General features: G+C 34.7%; 1 protein-coding gene and 1 long non-coding RNA gene across 9 annotated transcripts in view; one reads left to right on the top strand and one right to left on the bottom strand.

The window, feature by feature from the left end:
- UGGT2 (UDP-glucose glycoprotein glucosyltransferase 2) overlaps nucleotides 1–21,522 on the top strand; it is an 83,596-nt gene that overhangs the window by 24,073 nt on the left and 38,001 nt on the right. For 6 of the 8 annotated variants that reach the window (XM_064646012.1, XM_064646011.1, XM_064646016.1 and 3 more), the window contains 11 exons: nucleotides 642–677; nucleotides 2,810–2,870; nucleotides 8,268–8,359; nucleotides 9,888–10,038; nucleotides 11,026–11,145; nucleotides 13,717–13,802; nucleotides 17,127–17,262; nucleotides 18,823–18,954; nucleotides 20,292–20,456; nucleotides 20,903–21,026; nucleotides 21,118–21,216. In XM_064646012.1, the coding sequence (XP_064502082.1) occupies nucleotides 642–677; nucleotides 2,810–2,870; nucleotides 8,268–8,359; nucleotides 9,888–10,038; nucleotides 11,026–11,145; nucleotides 13,717–13,802; nucleotides 17,127–17,262; nucleotides 18,823–18,954; nucleotides 20,292–20,456; nucleotides 20,903–21,026; nucleotides 21,118–21,216 (1,202 nt within the window). The remainder of the gene's footprint in view (nucleotides 1–641; nucleotides 678–2,809; nucleotides 2,871–8,267; nucleotides 8,360–9,887; nucleotides 10,039–11,025; nucleotides 11,146–13,716; nucleotides 13,803–17,126; nucleotides 17,263–18,822; nucleotides 18,955–20,291; nucleotides 20,457–20,902; nucleotides 21,027–21,117; nucleotides 21,217–21,522) is intronic. The other 2 variants (XM_064646014.1, XM_064646013.1) reach the window with 1 other exon arrangement.
- Nucleotides 6,279–6,752, bottom strand: LOC135409893 (uncharacterized). The gene is made up of 2 exons (XR_010428411.1): nucleotides 6,548–6,752; nucleotides 6,279–6,410 (listed from the first exon to the last, which is right to left on the bottom strand). It is a non-coding gene; the product is annotated as an uncharacterized LOC135409893 (long non-coding RNA).

The following is a 21,522-nucleotide window of genomic DNA, read 5'->3' as shown; positions in this document are numbered from 1 at the left end:
ATTGATTTAAAAAGTCATTAAATTGTTACACGACAGGAGTTGAAGTGGAATGTATTTGTGGCATTAGAGAGCACAATTTACCTACTCTTCAAACATTTTATGGGTAAAAGTATAAGAAGACTTTAAAATTATTAAAAGAGGAATCATGTATTCTAACATGGTAATCTAGCATGTTATTTTTAACGTGAGAGATTACAGATATTTAAATAATTTAAATTTAGTAGACCTACATTGGCAACAAACTTAAATCGAAGGGGCATTGTGTAAAAACAGTGCACAGAATAGATTTCAGTAATAAGGTAATCACGCTTAACTTGATGAGTCAAAAGTACTAATTTGGAAAAATAAAAACTAGAATAAACAAGACATGAAGACATATTGCTTAATCACTTTAGATAGATAACTGATCATTATGTTAATAGTATTTTAAGATTGTTTCAGTTTCAGACAGTTTATATGTGAAAAGAACTATTTCTAATTTTGCAAATTATGCTTTGAATAGGCTGTATAAAAATTTTAGAACTGTAGTTATGAAAATAAAAATTAAATATTATATGTTCCTTAAAAATGGAGGAGTCTCTTAGACCATAAAAAAAATAATGTACCATTCCTCTGAAAGTTTTTCACTTTCTAATTTACAGCCTGCATTTTGTGTCTCAGTATTTCCAGCTGAAAAGGTTAGTCTGAGGTAGATTTTACAAAATGTCATCAGATGTAGACAGTGTAACAACTGATATATGTCATGGCGACATTTTGATAATTCATTTTATAGGGTATTTTTCATCTTTGTTTTGTTGTATACTTGTCATATTATTGCATTCCTAAAGAACAGATAATGAAGTATTATAATGTTCTGTTACTTGCTATTTATTAATCATTCATGAATGTTAACATTATGACCATGTGAAAGGTTTCCTTTTTTCCTTCAATACTCAGTACTATGTACATATATGTATATATATGTATGTATATATATATATATATGTATATATGTACTTGTCCAGGCAAGAACAAAGATGCACAAAATTATATGATAGAGAATATTGCAACTTTAAGGTCATATTAGAACATTTCTTCATCATGTAGAAAGATAAATAGTATCCATTTACTTGCTAGAAGTAGAAAAACCTGCATAAAAACTTTGTGAAGCTCTGAACAAATCGAACAAACGACAGAATTCAAAATGAACAGATGTCTTTCACAGGTACTTCTGTTACCTCAGATTCGTAGGGTGTTCTTTTCCAGGACCAACCATCACACCCTCTCCGTAAAATCTTGCTAGAATCCTGCATTGTCAACTGCCATGCATAGACAAGGAGCTATTTCATAATTCCTAAGGGTGTTGCTTTCCTGTTACCAAAACTATCAGTAAAGCTTACCTTTTGCTGATAGGTATTTTACTTCCTTGCTAAGATTGGACCGGCTTTGTATTCTCTTTTCCAGCTTTTCATTTTTTTCACATTCATGTTTTATTTTTCTGCCTAACTACTCACAGTAGGAGCCATTTGGAAATGGTTGTCCTTTTTCTCTGCATTTTTTTTAACTGTGTGTGCAGAATGAAGCATCACTTCTGAGAGCTACAGGACCTACTATTTATGTCGAGTTCAGCATGATAAAAATCAGCTGGTTTTGTTTTCCCTAAAGTATATTTAATTCAGGACTCTCTAAAACCAAGCTTGGAAATCATACTGTTTGCTCCTAACAAGTAGTCTCTCTGATTGTCTGGAAAGCTTGAATAGTTGTTTAAAATAAACTGATTTTATGTCTTACTTCTGACATATTGTGAGCAATGTGGAGTATACTAGCAAGATCTATTCTGAATCAGTTTCTTTGGGGAGGAAGTGAGGATTTATATTATTAAATAACTGCTTTGTTATCCATAAGTATTGAAGTTGGCTTCATATAGGAGCGTTCTCGGTTTGCTTGGTTAACTTTCAGGTTTAAGACAATTCCAGTTTTTCTTGAAGCCCCATACAATTTGCTAAAACATGTACAATTGTTTTGAAAAAAATGCTTGTATAGGCAACTAGCATATTTTTTTTGGCATTTATTGGGACAGTCAGGTTTAGGTTTTCTTAAAATATGGAGAGATTAATTTGCCTCTGGAAGTATCTTAAGATAGCCTGACATACAATACATTGTGGCAGAGGAAGATAAAATAGTCTTCCAGAACATTCAGAGGTAAAAAAAGACAAATCAATGCATTGTCTTTGAAAGGTAGAATGACTAAGGAAATTAAAATTTTGACTGACTGTGAATGCTTAACATTTTCAAGGGTCTCAATCCGTGAATCTCTTTTTTAAGTCTCACCTAATTTTAAGTGGTCATTCTTTACATGTTTTCCTTGCCTTTATCCAGACAAATCCTTGGCTGTCTGTGCTGTAATGTTGAGTAGCATGGAGTTAGTAACAGTAACCTAAAATATACAAATATGGGTTGTATTTAGGTAATAATTTAGATGACCAAACAGCTTACTTTTTGTATGCATGTTATTTTCCAGAAAAAAAAAAAAAAAAAACGAGAAAAAATTGAGAGTGGTAAAACATATGTTGATTATATTACTTCAATAAAACCTAGTCTGAATTTGAAACCTGGGTTTACTAGAGTAATATGGAACAATATTTGGTTTGAAAATACAAAATTTATGACACTGCATCAGTCTTCTTTTTAAGATTTAATTACAGCATTCTTCAATTACAGATGTTTTATTAAAGTACATTGGATGTTTTATTAAAATACCTATTTCACATTATTTAATGATATTTTGAAAATGTGATGGTTGAGTGATACAAATATTTTATTTTAACAGATCACTGACAAGAGTGACCATAGACAAGGAAATGCGAAATGAAATAGAAGAAAATCAGAAGGTTTGTTTTTATTTCAAGTAGACATTTGAGTTACTATCATATTGCTGCTTTTGGAGATTTTTATTAGTGTAGCAACTTTCACATGGTTGCTATGAGAGAAAAAGAGTTAATTGGTCTAAAAATCTGTTACTAGATAGGTAACATTTAAATGCCCAATTCAAATAGTTTACTTTCTGCTGTTCATGACATTTTTTCCCATCTCTTTTTTGGCTTTATAGAACTAGGCAAGGCCAAACAATTTTCACAGAGTGTTGTGTTGAGTCACAAATCGTGTGCTGTGAAAGCAAAATAGGTATCAGTTAATTTTTCTAGAGCTTTGTTGCTGAATCTAGGCCTGCTGCTTACATTGTGGTCAGCACATGCTAGCTTTGAGCTTTCCACACTCCAGAATCCACACTCTCAGAATCACAAATGCAACTGTTCTGCAAAGTGTTTCAAACATTGTCTATGGTAGATGGTGGTTTTATTTTTGTCCTTGAGTCACTGCATCTTTGGTTCCTTGTGTCACATGAGGAGCCGTTTTTCCTGTGATTTTGACTGATCTGAGATTTATCCTGAGATGCCACTTTGTGTTTGTTGAGTTCAAGATGTCTCTTGTATTCTGTGTTCGGAGGTTGGACTTTTTCTTTCAAGTTGAGTGTTATAGTTAAATGTTAACCACCATGCTTTTAGGACTGGTCACATGAAATAACATCCATAGCACTGCCCTTGTCCTGATCTTCAGAACATGTATTTTTGTATGGTGTTAAGATTGACTAACCACTTATGGTACTCCTGTGCTTCTGCAACATTTTCATGTGTCATATTGCTTTGTATCCATTCAGACCTTTTCCTCTTGCCTTGCCAAGGCTAGTATCTCCAGGGGAATGCCTTTCCAGTTTCTTCCAACCTTCCAAAACAGGGAAAGTGAACAATCTGCCTGTTGCACTGGTGAAGCCTTCTCATAAAGAGCTTGTCATCTTTATTGTAGCAAAAATATCACATAAATGTGTTAGAGCTCTCCACTATGCAAAACTAATGTAAGGCTTTCCAGTATCCTTAGTATTACGTGCCCAAATAGTGACAGGATTGAGTGTTAAATCCTTGTAAATGGTTAAGCAAACAATTGTGGAGGCCTTTTTCTGTCCTTTGGTGATTGTACTTGGGGCTGGTATATGGAGAAGATATTTCATGTATTTCAGCATTTCACTGCCTTGACCCCTTCAGCTTTCTTGTGTGCAGAGTGCACGTTTGATTCTTGGGTTTTCACAGAGATCTTCTTAAATTGAAGCTCTGTTAACGCAAAAATCAAAACCAACTGCTTAATCAAAAACTACTCCTCTACCCTAAAATGAAAAAAAAAAAAAAAGTAAAGGTCTACCATGAATTAAAGTGGTAATTAGTAAGTATAAGGATTAGGAAAAGTAACTTAAAATTTGGATTGAAATGAAGTATGTATTTAGGCAAAGCTATATATATATAAGCTGTTATGACAATGAAGATGTAGTCAATGGACTTCAAAAACAATTTAGCTTGTTCAGTGTTTCTTTTATGGGGCACAACTGAGTTGCCTAAGCCTGAATTCGTGATGTCATTTGAGATGCTGCAGGTTATCCGAGATAGCCACACAGGTCTGGCATATATGTCCACTGGGACATCCATTCCCTTCTGCCTCACCTGTATTTTCCTGTCCAAAGATATATTGCCCTGAAACAAATTACACTGGATATCTGTGTGGTTGGTCACATATGGTCACATATGAGCTGAATCACTCATATGATTCCATGACTGTATTAACTACATTAAGAGGATTTTATGCACCTCTCACACTGAGTTTAAATTTCCTACTGCATCCTTCATGTAGTCTAAGGACTAGAGGCCTTTTGACAGCTGAAAACTAAAATGTGTTGAATAAAAGTAGGAAAACTTCCTGAACACTGCTGCTTGAGCACAATAACTTGGAATGTGCATTCTTGAGCTGCAGTACATCCGTCTAACAGCAGGAGAGATATGATCCCATGCTGTGTGTAACTGGATGATTCCCTCTCAAGATAATGAAAGTTGAATAGGAAATGCAACGGGAGGAAATAAAGGTATTGTAAGTTGAAAGACATGTGATGATTTAGGTGTAATGAATTGATACCTAACCAAGAAATAGACAAAGAGCTGCTATAGAGAAAAGAAAAAAATAAAATCTCATTAAACACAACTCACAACTTCCAGTGCAATAATTTGCTGACAGTTTAGCAAGAAAATACTATATGACTATTATCAGCCTTAAATTCTGGTATGAGCTGCCTAAATACTCCATCCATCAATGTTTTTATGGCAAATTGGATGCGCTTCTGAACAATCAAATGCCTAGCATCAAAATTGTATCATGAGTCTCACCTCTGATTTATCAATGTCTATAAGTATCTGAAGAGAGGGCATCAAGAGAGGATGGTGCCAAGCAATGGGACAAGAGGAAGCTGATGCACAGGAAGTTCCACGTAAATAAGATGAAGAACTTCTTTACTATGTGGGTGACCATGCACTGGAACAGATTGTCCAGAAAAGTTGTGGAGTCTCCGTCACTGGAGATATTCAAGAACTGTCTTGATGCAATCCTATGCCATGTGCTGCTCTACCATGAATCTGCTTGAGCAGGGATGTTGGACCTCCTCTGTGGTCCCTTCCAACCTGACACATCCAGTGATTCAGCTCAGATCTTTTTCTACTGCAGTACTGAAGAATTTGACAAACTTTTAATCCCATTTCAATACCCAGTGAATTATAATTTTTTCATTATTCTTGCATTCATTTTAGTTAGTGTTTTTATGACCTACATCAGCCAGTTACAGTCTTTCTCAGTATCTATGTATACATGAATGTCTGGCTTATGACAGTAAGCTTTCAGTAGTGATAAGAGATCTCATATCCTAAATGGTGATTTTGGTGCTTCAGTGAGAGGGCTGTTCTAGCTGATCTCACAAGATCTGTGTAAGAGCTCTGAAGGATACTGGTAAGACTGCTGGAGACTGTAATCATCTTTATATTTATTGTTCACTGCTTGAGTCCAGTGGCATTGAGAGGGATTTCTCTGTGGTCAGAGCACTTCATAGCACAATGCTGTTATTAACCCTTAGTCCAAGTTGGATTTGTTAAGTACAGGAAAATTCCAGGTATACCTAGGACTGGCTGGTGCAGAGGAGGCTCATGGCTGTGTGCCTGGCTGTTTCAGTTTGTCTTTTCTGCCTGTTTTGTTTGTGTCTCAGGATCAAACTATGTAGGTGAAATGATTGGAAGTGTTACCTGCTGCAAGGGCACTTGGTATTGTCAGGCACTTGTGAATTTTAGCTGCTTAGAAGGGATATGTCGAGTGAGACCTTGGGAGAGCATGTAATTGAAGCTGTAGTAGGAAAAATGTAAATGTCAGGCACCAGCCACTACTTCTAGTTGGTTTTTAATGTTTGCATGAGATTTCACAAAGATAAATACAAAGTCCAACACTTGGACTGGAGTAATCCAAAGCAACAATTAGTTGTAAGGAAGATGGAAGTCCTTCTTCTGTACCAAGTTCTGGGACATACAAAAAAAGGAAAAAAATCTGTGATTTACATGAGTATAGGATTGGGAATAAAGTGGGGTTTATAAATTAGGAAACTAATAAATTATCTCTTTTCAGTTTGTTTTTTTTTTTCCTACAGGAAATTTACTGCCATGCATTTACAGTCCTCGTTTTTGAAAGCCCCCTGACATCCATTTTTTATGTGCCTACAAAAATTTTCATGAATGATAATAACTACCTTTAATTTGGTGAGAAAATAGGCATTTTGGCAAAAAGGCTTTTACGGAGATAACATGCAAACCAAGAAAAAGCATTTCACAATGACACCTAGTACAAAGAATCCAATCACAAAAGCATTAGATACTTTATAGCAAGCATAAGTAATTACATTATACTTTTGTAAATAAGCATACAAAAAAGCAATGAAAGCACTGTGAAGTTCAGGTTATACCATTAAAATGAAGGAAATTTGCAAATTTCAGAAGTTGGTTTTCAAAGTCAAGGACAGGTATTGGACTTAAATAAACATTCTTTCTGTGTTAGACTTATCACAGGTGCAGTTTTCCTTCATGGAGAGCCCTGCCTTTCATAAACTGGTATTAGGTACTATTGCATATTTCCATTCTGCTTGGGGTTTTGGAAATGTTTATATATACTAAGGAATATGGTACCTTCTCAATGAGTGATGAGCAATAATGCACGTATGTTGGATTACAAGGAGCTTCAAGGAAACTGTTGTCTCATTTATGTGGGTTTGCACTTGTAATGCCACAAACCAGTTAGCTTTGAGTTTATTTGCATTTTACTGTGTGAAAGTAACCACACTGTTTTAAAGAAATAATACTATTTTTAATATATGCTCATTTTTTTCTCTCATTTGTTCAGTGACAGGCTTATAAGTGGAGTAATATATGCAGCCCGAGTTACTTGCTTTAAATGTGCTTTTCTTCAAAGTGCATGTTTTTTTCACACTTATTTTATTTAGCAAGTGGGAGCTAAATGGGTAAAAATATTTTTTTTACCTTTTTTTTTCCATATTTTTGTACTTCCCATTCCTCTACTGGGAATTAAGACAGATCCAGAAATCTGATTCCTATGGGGTGAGTTGGGATACACTACTGCTGTTGCTCCTGTTACTTATCTTGATACAGCCACCTGAGATTGAACCAGATAGTTCCTCAGAGCTCTCAGAATGATAACACATACTTTACTCCCTAAATGCTTCCGTTGTATTTGTTTATTGTGGGTCTCTTTTCTTCTTTGTAAAGTAAAGATATGCTATGCTATCCCTTTCTAATTTTTCCCAAGGTGCCTTTGTTAGAGGAGATTTTGGGTTTCTTGTCTGTTTTTCTTAATTCCCTAAAGCAATTGTGAATACACTTTTTTTGGAATTGAGAGATGATGTGCTATTGCAAAAGCTGCTTTCAGGTGGAAGTCTGAAGGACACATGTAAGTTCTCCATTCCTGAACAGATATGTAGAATTTTTCAAAAATTTACAAGACATATTTCTGTATGTGTATTTTCACTTTCTGTTGGCAAACATTGAGAATGTGTCTTTTTTTCTGCCTTGTACAGATAGGGACACTGTAGATTGTTTTGGGGGGAATTACCAGCTGCTTTCATTTGTATTTGTACAAAATATATTAAATAGCACTCATGAAAGTATGATGTCAGTATTTTTTCCAACACTCAAATACAAGAAGGAATTGTGTGGAAGAGAATTGATGTGTATATTTTGCAGAATTTTTTTAGAGTTTTTATAGATATGTGATATAAATATATGGATATATGTGTGTGTATGTATTTATATATGTGTGTTTGTGGTTGACATATGCCTAAATAAGTAAGCAGCACTTTTTACTTTTAGCATTTTCATGAAACACTTGGAATCCAACCTGGAGAAGCACATTTATTTCTAAATGGCCTTCCTATTGACTTGGATTTTCATGATCCTTTTAGGTAAGATGGTACATCTTGTTTGAAGATTACAGAATTACTAATAATACTGGAGAAGTTGTGCTCATGGTGATAATCTCATCTGTTGCATTTTGGGGGCCTGGATGTCCTCCAGTAGAGAGAACACTGGTTTACAGTGGTTTTGCTTTGAATATGAACATTGTATAAGTAGTTGAAAACAGCATTTTCTCTAGGATGTTTTTTCTAATTCACTTAAAATTTTACAACTTACCATGTAAAATTAATTTGGAAATTGAAGGAATCCAATCAGTAGCTGTAAAAAGGTGGGGAAAGCACTTTTGACAGTAAATTAAATGTTTTCATATCCCTGTTTCTTAAAAATTAAAAAAAAAAATTGCAGGCATTAAATTTAGATATCCAACACCTTGGGTTACTTTTGACATGCTTGCGAGTCTGTATCTGGCCACCTTTTATAATAACTTTTGTTAATGCAAAGGTAGTATGCTTTTTGGTATAAGAAATATTTTTCTAGTTTGTGCAATTATAGTATAATTATTTTGGGTGTGACTTGCCTCTTTTATGCAAACACTCAAGCCACAAACATCTTCTGTTGCATTCTTCTATGTTGTCAAGGACAACGAACAGGAATACTTCAAAATTGTTTTTGATGGCCTGGAAAACTGTTAGTAAATCTACTAATTTGTCACAGTCTATAATTATTTATTTTCAATTTTTAACTCGTGTCTTAATTTCTTTTCCATGAAGATTCTTAAACTTTCTTGGGCTTAATATTTATGCTTGCAATTTTACCTATTTTTTTTGTCAACCGGAGTTTTGAGATGGAGTGACTTGAATCTTTCATAGTAATTATGTGTTTTTTAATGATAGTGCTAGGTTTCATTTCAACATATTTTATAAGAAAGCTTTAGGAATAGAGAAAACTCAAAATGAAGCAGGATAGAAATGAAGGCACTTGTAAAATCTTGCAAGCTGTGTTCTACAGTGGAGTACTTCAGGGTTTGTTTCCTTCCCAGATTTGAACTTTCAGATTGTAGCAGGTGTTCTAGAGTCCCACTGGGTTTTCTGGGAAACTTTAGAGGTGTGGCTGTGTGTTTCCTCCATGCTGTTTTCAGGGTTCTGCAGTGATGCAGACTTAGAGCTCATCTGTGTCCCTATCATGTGCTGCCTGCTTCTCTGCCTACTTGCAAAGCTTCCTCTTAGGATACCCTAGCTTGGGTTTCTGCCTCAGACAGGACAGTAGAGCAAGAAACCTTGTGCTGTGCTGTCCTGCCACGACTTACTAAAGATGGATAAAATTGCTTCATATACAACAAATGTGAATCAACAAAATAGTTGTATTATCTCTTGTAATTCTGTTTTGAAGTAAGTTAAAGATGTACAATTAGGGTGTTATTAACTGATATATTTTTTCAACATTAGTCTGTGGGAGAATATAGAAAGAAAAATATTTCTAAGACTGTTAATATGAGGGTTATTTTTAGTATGAAAAATAGTTTTTATGTCATGACAAGAGTTCTGTGTAGACATGTATTTTATCTTCCTGAAAAAGTATCTTAGAGACTCTTAAACTGGAAGGAAAAGTGATGCATGGCCTTCATGAACTTGGAATCAAAGAGGAGATCCTGAGTAAATTTATGAGGTTGCATATACATCCTACAGATAACAGTTATGCACTAGATATTCGTCACTCTTCGATAGTAGTAAGTAATTTTAAAATTATTTATTTAAATATTACAAATTTGATAATTCTATGTATGAGATAGTTTATCTTTTTTGATAGTGTAATTGAAATACTAGTCCTAAGACTATGTTTTTGAGGATGATATTCCTTCAATATATTTGAGGAGTAATTTTCTCTAGTTTATACCTTATTAAAATTTTAAGACATAAGATATTTAAAAGAAAAGAAAAATGTATCTGAGAGTAGTTTCACACTTACAGCAATAGGATTTGACTTTACAGCAATTAAGCTAGCTACATAATACTATGTAGTATCATCCTATTATGCAAGACTTCTAAGTGTAGTTTACAGGTATGATAAGTGAATTGTGGACCACATAAATATTTTGTTTCTAACTGACCAATGACTGAGCTTTTTACCCTTTTTCAAAATATATGCAGGTTTCACTATAAAGTTTATATACCAGTGAAAAAGGCACTAAAATAAAATTATTTTTACCTGAAAGAGCCATATTTCACTCTTCTGCTTGCCAAGGCTTGCACAGAAAGGACTAGAAGGACAAATTGGCCACATATGGATTCGTTATTTTGGTATATCCAAAGTGCTGTTACTGCACGTTAAAGATAAATACTGTATTTGGATTACAAGGTGGTTATGCTGGGTTACACACATATATGTGATATGTTGTTATGATGTTTGTATTGTGAAAGTAGTTTCCACACTTGAAAAAAATGATTTTATTCACATCCTTACGCACAGTACAAATTGTCCTTTTTCCTTTTCCATCCATTAACAGTTTCATGTGTACTGCAAATGAAAACAGTTTGATTGGAAAAAAAAAGAGATTAATTTTAGAAGCTACTTTCTGTTACTATTTTAAAAAAAAAGGGAAGACATTTTATTCTTTGCAGTCTTTCCATATGCTTCAAAATATTATTATTTATGCCCACGTATTTTACTCAGTGCTCAGTGTGTGTTTTTTAAGTGACTGCCTTTTTTGTTTCAGTGGATTAATAATATAGAACAAGATCACAGCTATAGCACATGGCCTGAAAGCTATCAGGAACTGCTAAGACCCACACTTCCTGGAGTTCTGCAGCAGATTAGACGCAATTTACATAATTTGGTAAGTTTGGAGAACTTAATATTTTTGCATAACGTATCTATTAATATGTGAACAGACAGTTTATTAAAAAATACACATGCTGGATTTATTGTTAAGATTTGTTTTCTATGTGGATCTGCTAATAATAGTGAAGAGTGCTTTGTCTAGTGAGTCATATGCAGTTATTGTCTGATTTCCAGAAATGGACTTGGGCACAGTTTTGTCAGGAGTTTTTGTGTTCCTTTCCATGTTACACATAGATAATTCACTAATATAGAAGAATTTTTTTATAGTACACTACTGAGGGAACTGTCCTTGTTTTAGAGATGGTGAACAGATGTACAAAAAGATTTATGTTTTAAAGGATACGAATTATGAGTGTCTTGTAGCCTAATTTTTCCTCTTATAGCATTCTGTATCCCTTAGTGAGTTAAGGAAGCAGCTATTGCTGATTTAAAATATAAAAGGTAATTGTATGAACTATAGAATCATAAAATGGTTTGGGTTGGAAAGGACCATTAAAGGTTATCTAGCCCAACCCTCCTGCAGTGACCAGTGACATCTTCAACAAGACCAGGTTGCTCAGAACCTCATCCAATCTGTCCTTTACCAGTTTAAATAGTGGTCCCTCCACAGCTTCTCTGGGCAACCGGTTCCCCTGTGACACCTTTGGTGCCTCACCACCCTCATTTCTTCATATTTGATATAAATCTGCCCTCTCTTAGTTCAAAACTGTTATCTCTTGTTCTGTCACTACAGTGTCACTACAGTGTCACTACTGCTGGTATAAAGCCTCTCTCCATTTTTCTTATAAGTTTCCCTCTACTCACAGGAGAGGTTCTCCAGCCCTCTGATTGTTTTTGTGGCCCTCCTTTGGACCTGCTCCAACTGGTCCATGTCTTTCCCATACTGAGGGCCCCAGAGCTAGATACTCCAGGTGGGGTCTCACCAGAGTGGAGCAGAGGGGCAGAATCACCTCCTTTGACCTGCTGGTCATGTTTCTTTTGATGCAGCCCAGGTTAAAATTCACTTTCTGGGCTGCAAGCACACACTGCCAGTTCATATCTAGCCTCTCATCCACCAGCACCTCTAAATCTTTCTCTGCAAGGCTGTTGTCAATACCTTCATCCCTCAGCCTGCATTGTAAACTGGGAGTTGCCTCAACCCAGGCAACAAGTGCAGCACTTGGCCTTGCTGAACCTCTCGAGATTCCCATGGACACACTTCTTGAGCTTGTTCAGGTCCCTCTGGATGCTATCCCATCCTTCAGTTGTGTCAATTGCACCACTCAGCTTGGTGTCATCTGCAAATTTGCTGAGGGTGCTCTCAATCCCTTGGTCTGTGTCACTAATGAAGATATTGAGTAACACTGGTCACAATACAGACCAGATATTGAGCTGGATGCAACCATCCCACCAATTTCTTACCCTCTGATTAGGCCATCCATTAGCTCCATCTCTCTCCAATTTAAAGAGAAGGATGTTGTGGGGAACCATGTCAAAGGCCTTACAGAAACCCAGATTGATGAAATCTGTAACACTTTGCTTGTCCATTGATGCAGTTGTTTAAAGTGACACTAAGTTCAGTATATAAAAAGACAGTGAAATTACAAGCAATGTGTAATAAAAAATGTATGTTTCTACAAAGCATACATAGAAACAAAAATAAATACTGGCTTAAAACTTTAATTAAAAGATAGGGCTTTGAGAAAGAATTCTTCCTTTCTGTTCACATATTTTTGTAGTCACTTTCACTTCTAATGAAACATAAGATGTGTGTAATATGAAGTAGATTGCATTATTTATTCAAAGTTAAATTTGTTAAATATAACAACTGTATTATAGAAGTCTACAACATATCATTTAACTATAATCTGAGGGGGAGAGCAATCAAAATTTTGCAAGTTATTCTGCTGCATTTCATCTGCTTTAGCAAATATGATAAATTCTAAGGGGAGTTTGCAGTGCAAAGCTGAATAAATAAGGTACAGATGTCATAATTAAATCTACATAAGGATAATCTATCTATGCAGATACATCCCACTTTTAGATTCTATGCATGCCTGAAAGATCTGTTTTATATTCTAAGCTACACTAAGTGAAAGAGAGACTACAAAAATATATGAGACAGAAAGGAAGAATTCTTTCCCAAAGCTGTATCTTTTAACTAAAGTTTTAAGCCAATATATTCCATTTATTTATTTTTGTTTGGTTTTCACAACAGAGTCAGTTAAAAGAACTAACATAAAAATAGTCATTATATCCTTTTTAAAATAAATATAAATTTCATTAATATAAACAAAGTAATGGCACAGAGTCTTTCAAATGAGAAAACGGTATCACTTGGTTTGAAGTTCAATAAATGGTTAAATCCTGTTTTCAGCATTTGATCCAAATTCATTAGTTCTGAAGTTATTTTCATTTATGCTTTTAATGTTTTCTTACAATGAATGCTCTAAAAAAATTGAAAACAGTTGAGGCGTACAGCTCCTTTGGAAATTAATGTTCTTATCTTGGATTTTATGTCTGAAAAAAAAATAAAAGCAGACATTAAGAATAAATGTTGGCTGCATGATATGTTTTCTCTTCTTAGGTACTTTTTGTTGATCCTGTCCAAGAAGATACAGGTGATTACATGAAAGTGGCAGAGTTATTCTACCATTATAATGTACCACTTAGGTAAGGAAAACTGAAAATCTTGAGGAAGAGTCTTCAAATAAGGTTGCTTTCTGTTTTTTCTTCTTCATCTTCTGTTTTGCTAGACAAAGATGTGAATTCAAATGAAGTCCAATTCAACCACGTTCTAATAAGACACATTGGTTACCCACTTGTGTCAAGCTTACTCAGGTATTAAGTCTTCTTAAGCAAATAGATTGCAAGGGATAACATACTTGACTGTGTGTAAAATGAACTGCAAAAGTCTGATAAAAATTTGTTTTGTCAAATAGTCCCACTGCATGCCCTTGTGAAGCTGCATTGTAATCAAAATATGCTGTAAGTAAAACATATTTTGAGAGAATTTTTTTAATTCAATTATTTCAGTTGAGGTTGCTTTACTTAACTTTGGTTTTATATAAAAACTTTTAAGACTAAAGCAAGATTGTCCTCATCAAGTTTTGAATTTCTAAAAATTAGCTGTCTGGGTCTGAACTAGTTAGCATTTGAGATAAAGACACTTTTAGGGAACAGTCTGGTTAATCTGAGATGCCTACTTTTAAGAAAAAATGAATTGTTTCATTTTTATGAAAAATGAAACTGTTTATTTCCACAGCTTACAAATGAAGGATATCCAAGGTTTAGCAAGATGAATTCCATGTTCAATATTTAAAATCTTCTTGTGAAATGTTTTTTGTTTCCTCAATAAATTACATGGTTTTCCTTTTTCTAAACTGGGTCAGTGTAAATATCCATTTTGGTCAGTCCATCTACAAGAAGCCACAAGGAATTGTCTTGGTATGATAAAAAGCATAGTGGAACCAGGTTCTTTACCTGAGTATTTTCCTGTCATTCATGCATTTAGAGATCAAAGAATTCTTACGATACTCAGGATACTTAGCTATCCTCAATGGGTTTCTGTTCCACAAACTTTTCTGGTTTTCCCTCAAATTCCTGTAAAGTTTTAGCACCCCCAGTATCCTTTTCCAGGTGTTTTCACAGTTGAACTATGTGATGAAAAACTGCTTTATTTGTTTTGAGCCAGAGTTTTAGTAGCTTCATTTACTGTCTCTGTGCTCTTATAAATAGGAACCTAAGCAGTCTATCCCTCTCTCTCTTGATTTTATAGGTGTCATGATTTTATAAAGCTCTGCTGTGTTCAACTGCACTCATTTCATTCCCTAGGTTACAAGTTATTCTTTTCCTGAAAGCTGTTCCAAAGTTTGTTTTATTTTCTGAGTTGTCTCTCTCCAGACTTTCTAAGTGTTAATATGTCTTCTCTGAGATGAGAGCAACAGCCATGTACACAGTATTCAAGATGTAGACAAGTCATGGGGTCTATCTTGTCATATGATATTTAGTTTTGCTGACTGTTCCTATGGCATCCAGGTGACATAAGTCTTTGAGAAAAGTTATTTGCAATAGTGAGATGTAAAAAATGGGAGAAGCAATTAGTTATAGAACATGTTGCATCTTTATGCATTGATTATTATTTGTATCTTTTTAGAAAACTTGCTGTATTTCTTAATCCCTCTGTCTTGCGATCTGATACACACCTGATTGTCCTGAACACCTGTCTAAATGATTTTATACTGATAAGACAGATTTCATTTTAATAGCCTTAAGATATCTAATGTGAAGTGGCTATCTAAGTGAAAAGCTAAAATCAACCTACTGATTGTAAATATGAAGGTCCACTGAAGCATGGGCTCAGCCTTGGAGATGGTCGTGTCGTTGTAGTAGCTCTCATGTATCACGGGACCAGGAGGTGCCTCATGTTCTTGTAGCAGCTATGACAGAGCTGTACACTTCGTGGAAGTACTTGCAAGATGCATGGTGTTTTGTATAGCAGGAGCCAGATTTGGGTCTCTGATAGTTCTTTAGAAAGACTGTAATTCTCTTGTTTTGCTTTGCAATTTGCCTCTTTTCTATATCTGGCATAAATTTCGATCTTTCAGCCAGCTGCTGCATATGGGACATTATCCAGTGCTGTCATAGGTGTGGTCAGGAATAGGCAGCAGCTTATACAGCTGTAGTTCATAGATGACTGTGGTTGTGTAAGCCATTTTGCACATTATTAGATGGGTTTGGTTGCAGGTTGGCAGCTAGAGACATCTCTACCTGTAGGTTGGCTATAAAGTAAATGTAGAGGAGAAAAAAATTGAATTGCTGCTTCCGTAGAGATTTCTCATGGAGCAGCCTTTTGGTGGCCTGTTAGGTTTGTTTTGGGACAACTGACAGCTAAAGGCAGAGGATTTTGCTGCAGATCTAGTATGTATAGCATTAGCTGCAGATGCTCAGGATGATTCAAGGATGTGTTCTGGAAAACTACATGCTGCCCCAGAGAGCAACGAAGTATTTGCATAAAATCTCTATTTCTGATTCATAAAAGTATCTGGTTTATACCATCTTCTTCCTCATGGCTTTCTCCCATTACACAAGCAGGTTTCATGTTAAAATGCTGGTTAAAATGCCTTTCTAAGAAAATTTATTGATAGCAGAGAGTGGAAGGCTTGGAAATGTTTAGAAGGGTTCTGATGGCTTTGGACTCACAAAATTCTGGATGACTGGCAGAATCCATCTTCCTAGTCTTCATCTTTTAATGCAAACAACTATGTTCATGAATAGGCATATATTTTTTCCTCTTCAGAATCCATAAGTTCTACCCATGGACATAGATTTGCTCTGTCACTTGGGACTCAGCAGAAGGATTTTTCGTGTCCTTTTCCTATATCATGTATGATGTGTAATGGACTGTAATGATCAGAATTCCTTTCCAATAGGATCCTTATAGGATCCAATAGAATCCTAAGGATTCCAGAAGGATCTTTATTTGTTCTTGGCAGAGAATATAACTTCAAATATCTTCAGTTTTCTCTCTCCTGGGTGTTTAGTTTGGGAAAGACTTTGTGCTTTAGTCATTATGCCACTATTTGCAGTCTGTTTGACCAGATTGTCTCATTGCTCAAAGTTTTTGTTCCCCTGAGAAACAAGATCTTCACATCAGTGTCCTGGACTTTTAGGCTTTCTGGATGTTGTGGTTTTACCACAGCCTGCAGTTAAAGCCCTCAGAGCCGCTGGGTCACTGCTCCTTGGTGAATTGGAAGAGTAAAAGTGAGAGAACATGTGGGTTGAGATAAAGACTAATAGGTAAAGCAAAACAAGGAATTCATTCACCACTTCCCTTGGGCAGGCAGGTATTCAGCCATCTCTAGGTACAGGGTTTTCATCACTAAGTGTTGGGCAGATTACTTAAATGCAAACATCTTATTCTTCTGTGTTGGTATTAGAATGTGTGTGAAGCGGATATTGTTTTAAGATGTATGATCTCTTTTTGTTTGTTTATAGAATTGGAATTGTTTTCATTTTAAATACAAAAGAAGAAATTGATGGAAATGAAGATGCTGGAATAGCTCTTTGGAGAAGTTTTAGTTACATTGCAGAGGAATATGACACCTTTCAGGCCTTTACCTCAATAATTAAGGTAAGTTCTTTCACGAGAAATCACCTTTTTTCTTCTTTTTTATTAAAATTTATTAATTTTTAATATAATTAGGATCTTGCTACCTTGTGATAACATGAGATATATGCATTTACTTTATATGGAAATGTTAGAAACATGTGTAGCATTAATATTCTATTATTTGCAGAAATACTTTCCTTCCTCAGAAGCCAACTTGCTCTTTTCATTTTACCTATCAACAAGCTGTCTTCAATAATATAAAAAATTAGATACATGCCTTGCAGCTTTTAGTATTTTCTTATGAAATATTATTCTCTATTATTTGTGTTAATATGATGGCCCTGTCTTTGTGTTCTGTATCTTCTGGAGTACAGAGATTTTAATGTCACTTTGATAGTCCTGTCAGCTTTGAAAAACCCTTTGTTTTTCTCCAATGTAGAAGGTGAAACAGAGTAAAATAATTTCTTTTTTTTTTTTTTGATAATGCTTGAGCTGTTCATGAATGTACAAAACATAGAGACACTCCAGGCTTGCAGCTTAATGCTTGACACAGGCTTTCTTTGTGAGAGAATGCAGGTTCTTGTAAAGACAGGAGTTTCAGAGGTGAGAGATGAATGGAGGAAAATAAAGTGAGCAGTCCATGTAAAGGCTCCGCAGGTAAAAATTACATCAGAGAATATGGTATTAATGCATAACATTTTTACTTACATTTCTTTTCTGTTTTTCTGTTTAGTGCTTAGAAACTGATGTCATGGATAAACTTAGAGAGCTTAAGATGAAAGAAATTAAAGTAACTAGGAATACCTTGGAAGAGAAATCCACAGATGTTAGGGAGCTGACATGCATGGGTGACAATTATCCATGAGCAGAATCACAAAATATAATTTACAGTGTGCTTTTTAAAATGTTGTGTTCCTCTCTTTACTTTGTTTCATAATATAAAAAGGAGAGAATGATAAATATAATTAAAAGATTGCAAAAATATAATCAATAAAATACAAGTTTGAGATACTCAGATCTATAGAGGAAAATGTATTGTTCCTCTTTTGAAAAGAAGTGGATTGAATATTTTTCACTTCAAATTTCTATTGTATGTTTAATGAAAGTAATAAAATATTATTCTATGAAATAAAATAACATTTCTAAGGAAAAATTATTACTGTAGGAAAAAGTATCATTGAATAATTTAGGCTTGGATTAATCCCATATAGATTCAGGTAACTACCCATGATTAGGTAGTTTATTGAAAGAACTTAGATTACTTCTCTAATTAGTGGAGAGAAATAACCTTTCACATTCAGCTCACATAAGTGTATTTCCTTTGCCACTTCAGATTTAAACTAAAGGTATAATAATACATTAATCAGAACAGTGCTCTGATATAAAATTGTGCATATGAGCAATGGTGATAATTACTAAAGCAATATAAAAACTTCAATACAGCAATATAAAATTATATTGATACAAAATTTGCTAGAGCATTATAAAAAATTATTGTTTATATACTTTTATTGATTTTATCGAGTTATGTTTGACAATTCACCACATTTTTTTAATTTCTTTCTGTTATAATTTTTACAGATGTACCATGGAGTGAGAGATGGAAGTGTTCTAACAGTAGATGATGTGAAAGATGTCCTTAAAAGTGAATACCCCAATGCTGATGTTCAGAGTATACTAGGTGTTCATTCTGAACATGATGAAGGGAGGAAGGTATGTTGAGAGCCAAGTGGTAAGAAATACTGCAGTGTACAACTTAATGCATTTGCTAAGCTGAAGGATTGCTAAATGTTAAAGTAAGTAGATACAGCACCTTTGAGTCATTTTCTTCAGCTACCATTCAGTCATTAATGGAAATGCTGTAGGGGTTTCTGCATTACTGCTCTCACTATGAAAATTTACTCTTGCCTGCTGCATTCAGGAGCACAGGTATTTTTTTTTTAGTAGTCATGTCAAGGGGTCTCTCTCATGCTGTAGAAATTATATGTGTCTCTGGGTGAAGAGCTGAAACCTGTCTTCTAGGTGGATCATTGTTTTCTTTAATTCTGCCTTCTGGTTATAATATCCTTTGGGAAAGACTATGGATTTTTATTTAAAGGCTGTAGAGAAGACATTTTTATCTGTAATTGAGTAGACAGTTTTCTCTGTGTGTCTTCAGCCGTGCTGTTCATACAGTCTTGTGTTTTTGACTCCATTTAATTTATTTCCTTTTAAAATTCGTTATCTAATGTGTATTATATTTCTTTAAAAAGATGTATTGGGGCAGCCAGAAAAAAGGGTGCTATATGCCTTACGCTGTTTATTCCTCACTGGAATGAAGTCTAGAGGCTTTGTGTGGCAGGGCAGTTTGAATCTGTCCTGGAAACAGGTGGGTACAGTTAGGAGAAGAAAGTCTCCCACAGAGAATATTAAAGAAAGAAAAATAGTCAACCACCAGGAAGAAGTCCCCTGTACAAGCGGGGACAGTGAGACTGTGATGAAGACCAGGGAGGAGACAGTGGGATGACAGAAGGATGAACACATAGATATTGCAAGAAAACATGAAACGATGCAGAATATAAGAAGGGGGAGTTGCTTACAATACATCTTTATTTCTCTTTGTCTCACTGAATTTTCTAACTTTGAGGAAAAATCAGCTTGTTCTCATTTCTTATCAAATAAGACTTCACTTATGAACGTAAAAGCCTTTTGAGTTTTTTTTAGGGTACTTTCTTTGGGAAAAGAAAACTTTGTCTCAAGGTTTTTCTCTAATGTTGTTGCTTAATTTTTTTTTCCTAAGAATGTTAAGCAAAATAAAAGAATATTTCTCAGCAAGTTTAAAACACCATCTACACAGCTATGATTTCTTTTGTCATTCTGTTTGAGAAATGAGTCCCATCTGTTCCTCTGTGCTTTCCAAATGCTTCTTGTTTTTTCCTTGCTACTCATGAGAAGGTGTGACAGTGAAGAGTGCGTGGAGATTAGAGTTCATCCTCTCTTGATATTAGTTTCATTTTTTGCAACAGTCAGCCACAGTCTGTTTAATCCTGTGATATTTCTGATGTGATCAGGCAGGAGCAACCTTTTATAAAAGGAGTGGCCTGGGCCCATTGCCTCAAGTGCTGTTTAATGGCGTGCCCTTTAATAGAGACGAGATGGATGTTGAAGAGTTAGAGACAGTTATTCTTCAGAGGATTATTGATGCCACCAAGTTCTTCCAGCGGGCAGTGTTCATGGTATGTTCAACATTCCTGAATGAAGGCAAGATGAACTATTTGGCAGTAAATTGTTTGAGTCATGTTTATCTATTAAGTTTTTTCTAATGAGATGGCTTGGAATTAATAATAGCACACCTGCAGTTACATTGTTACATTAATTTGTGGTCATGGTTTTGAAACAGTACATTTAAATTATTCAAGACTGGAGGATCAACTGAGCATATAGTAATTATATTGGTTTTTTCAATCAGAAACTGAGACTATACTGCAGTTGTTCATTGAAAAATGTGCATCTGATATTTTGAAATACTATCTGTCTGATATAATTTAGGTGGGTTTGACTTGACATAGTCCATAATTTGGTGTATATAGAAGCTTTAAGCTCAGTTGAAAGACGGTACAAATACTTGGTCTTTGTCTTGAAACTATAAAAGTACAGATTTAATTTTTTTCTCTTACTACAGGGTTTGCTAAATGATCACATGAATGCAATAGATTTTCTTATGGACCAGAACAACATAGTTTCCCGTATAAACCCCACTATTCTTGGAGCAGAAAGAAGATACATACCTTTCAGACCCACATCTGGTAACTACTTTTCTCAGATTGGCTATTGTTATGATTTTTCTTTTTTTTTTTTTTTTTTAATGTTTAACGTGTTGCATTTTACATTTTGCAGTTCCATTTGATGTGGAAGACTTCTCTACTTTCTCCTTTTTGGACTCACAAGATAAAAGTGCTGTAATTTCAGACAACATGAAGTATTTAACAAAAAAGGGTATATTAGTTTCCTGTATGGGTTATCTGTCTATCTGTATACGGGTATTACATTGTTAAATTGTTGAAGTTTACCAGTGAAATATCCTGAATAAATCAGTATCCCAAGGATCGCATGTAAACAACTACATTTTCTAATATCCTAGTACCTTCTTTAAGGAGCCAGTTCACGTCCTAATATTATAAGCATAAATTCTAATTAACAGGATAGTTATTTTCAAATTTGTAGTTTTGAACTGGGATGGATGTGGTGGCTAGTTGTTTTTTGTTTCACAAACATAAAGTTTAAAAGCTTTGCAAGACTTTT

The sequence above is a fragment of the Pseudopipra pipra genome, chromosome 2 (assembly GCF_036250125.1).
Source record: "Pseudopipra pipra isolate bDixPip1 chromosome 2, bDixPip1.hap1, whole genome shotgun sequence".
Taxonomy (NCBI): Eukaryota; Metazoa; Chordata; class Aves; order Passeriformes; family Pipridae; genus Pseudopipra; species Pseudopipra pipra.
Note: the sequence above shows the minus strand (reverse complement) of the source record. Positions and strands in the feature narration are given on the sequence as shown.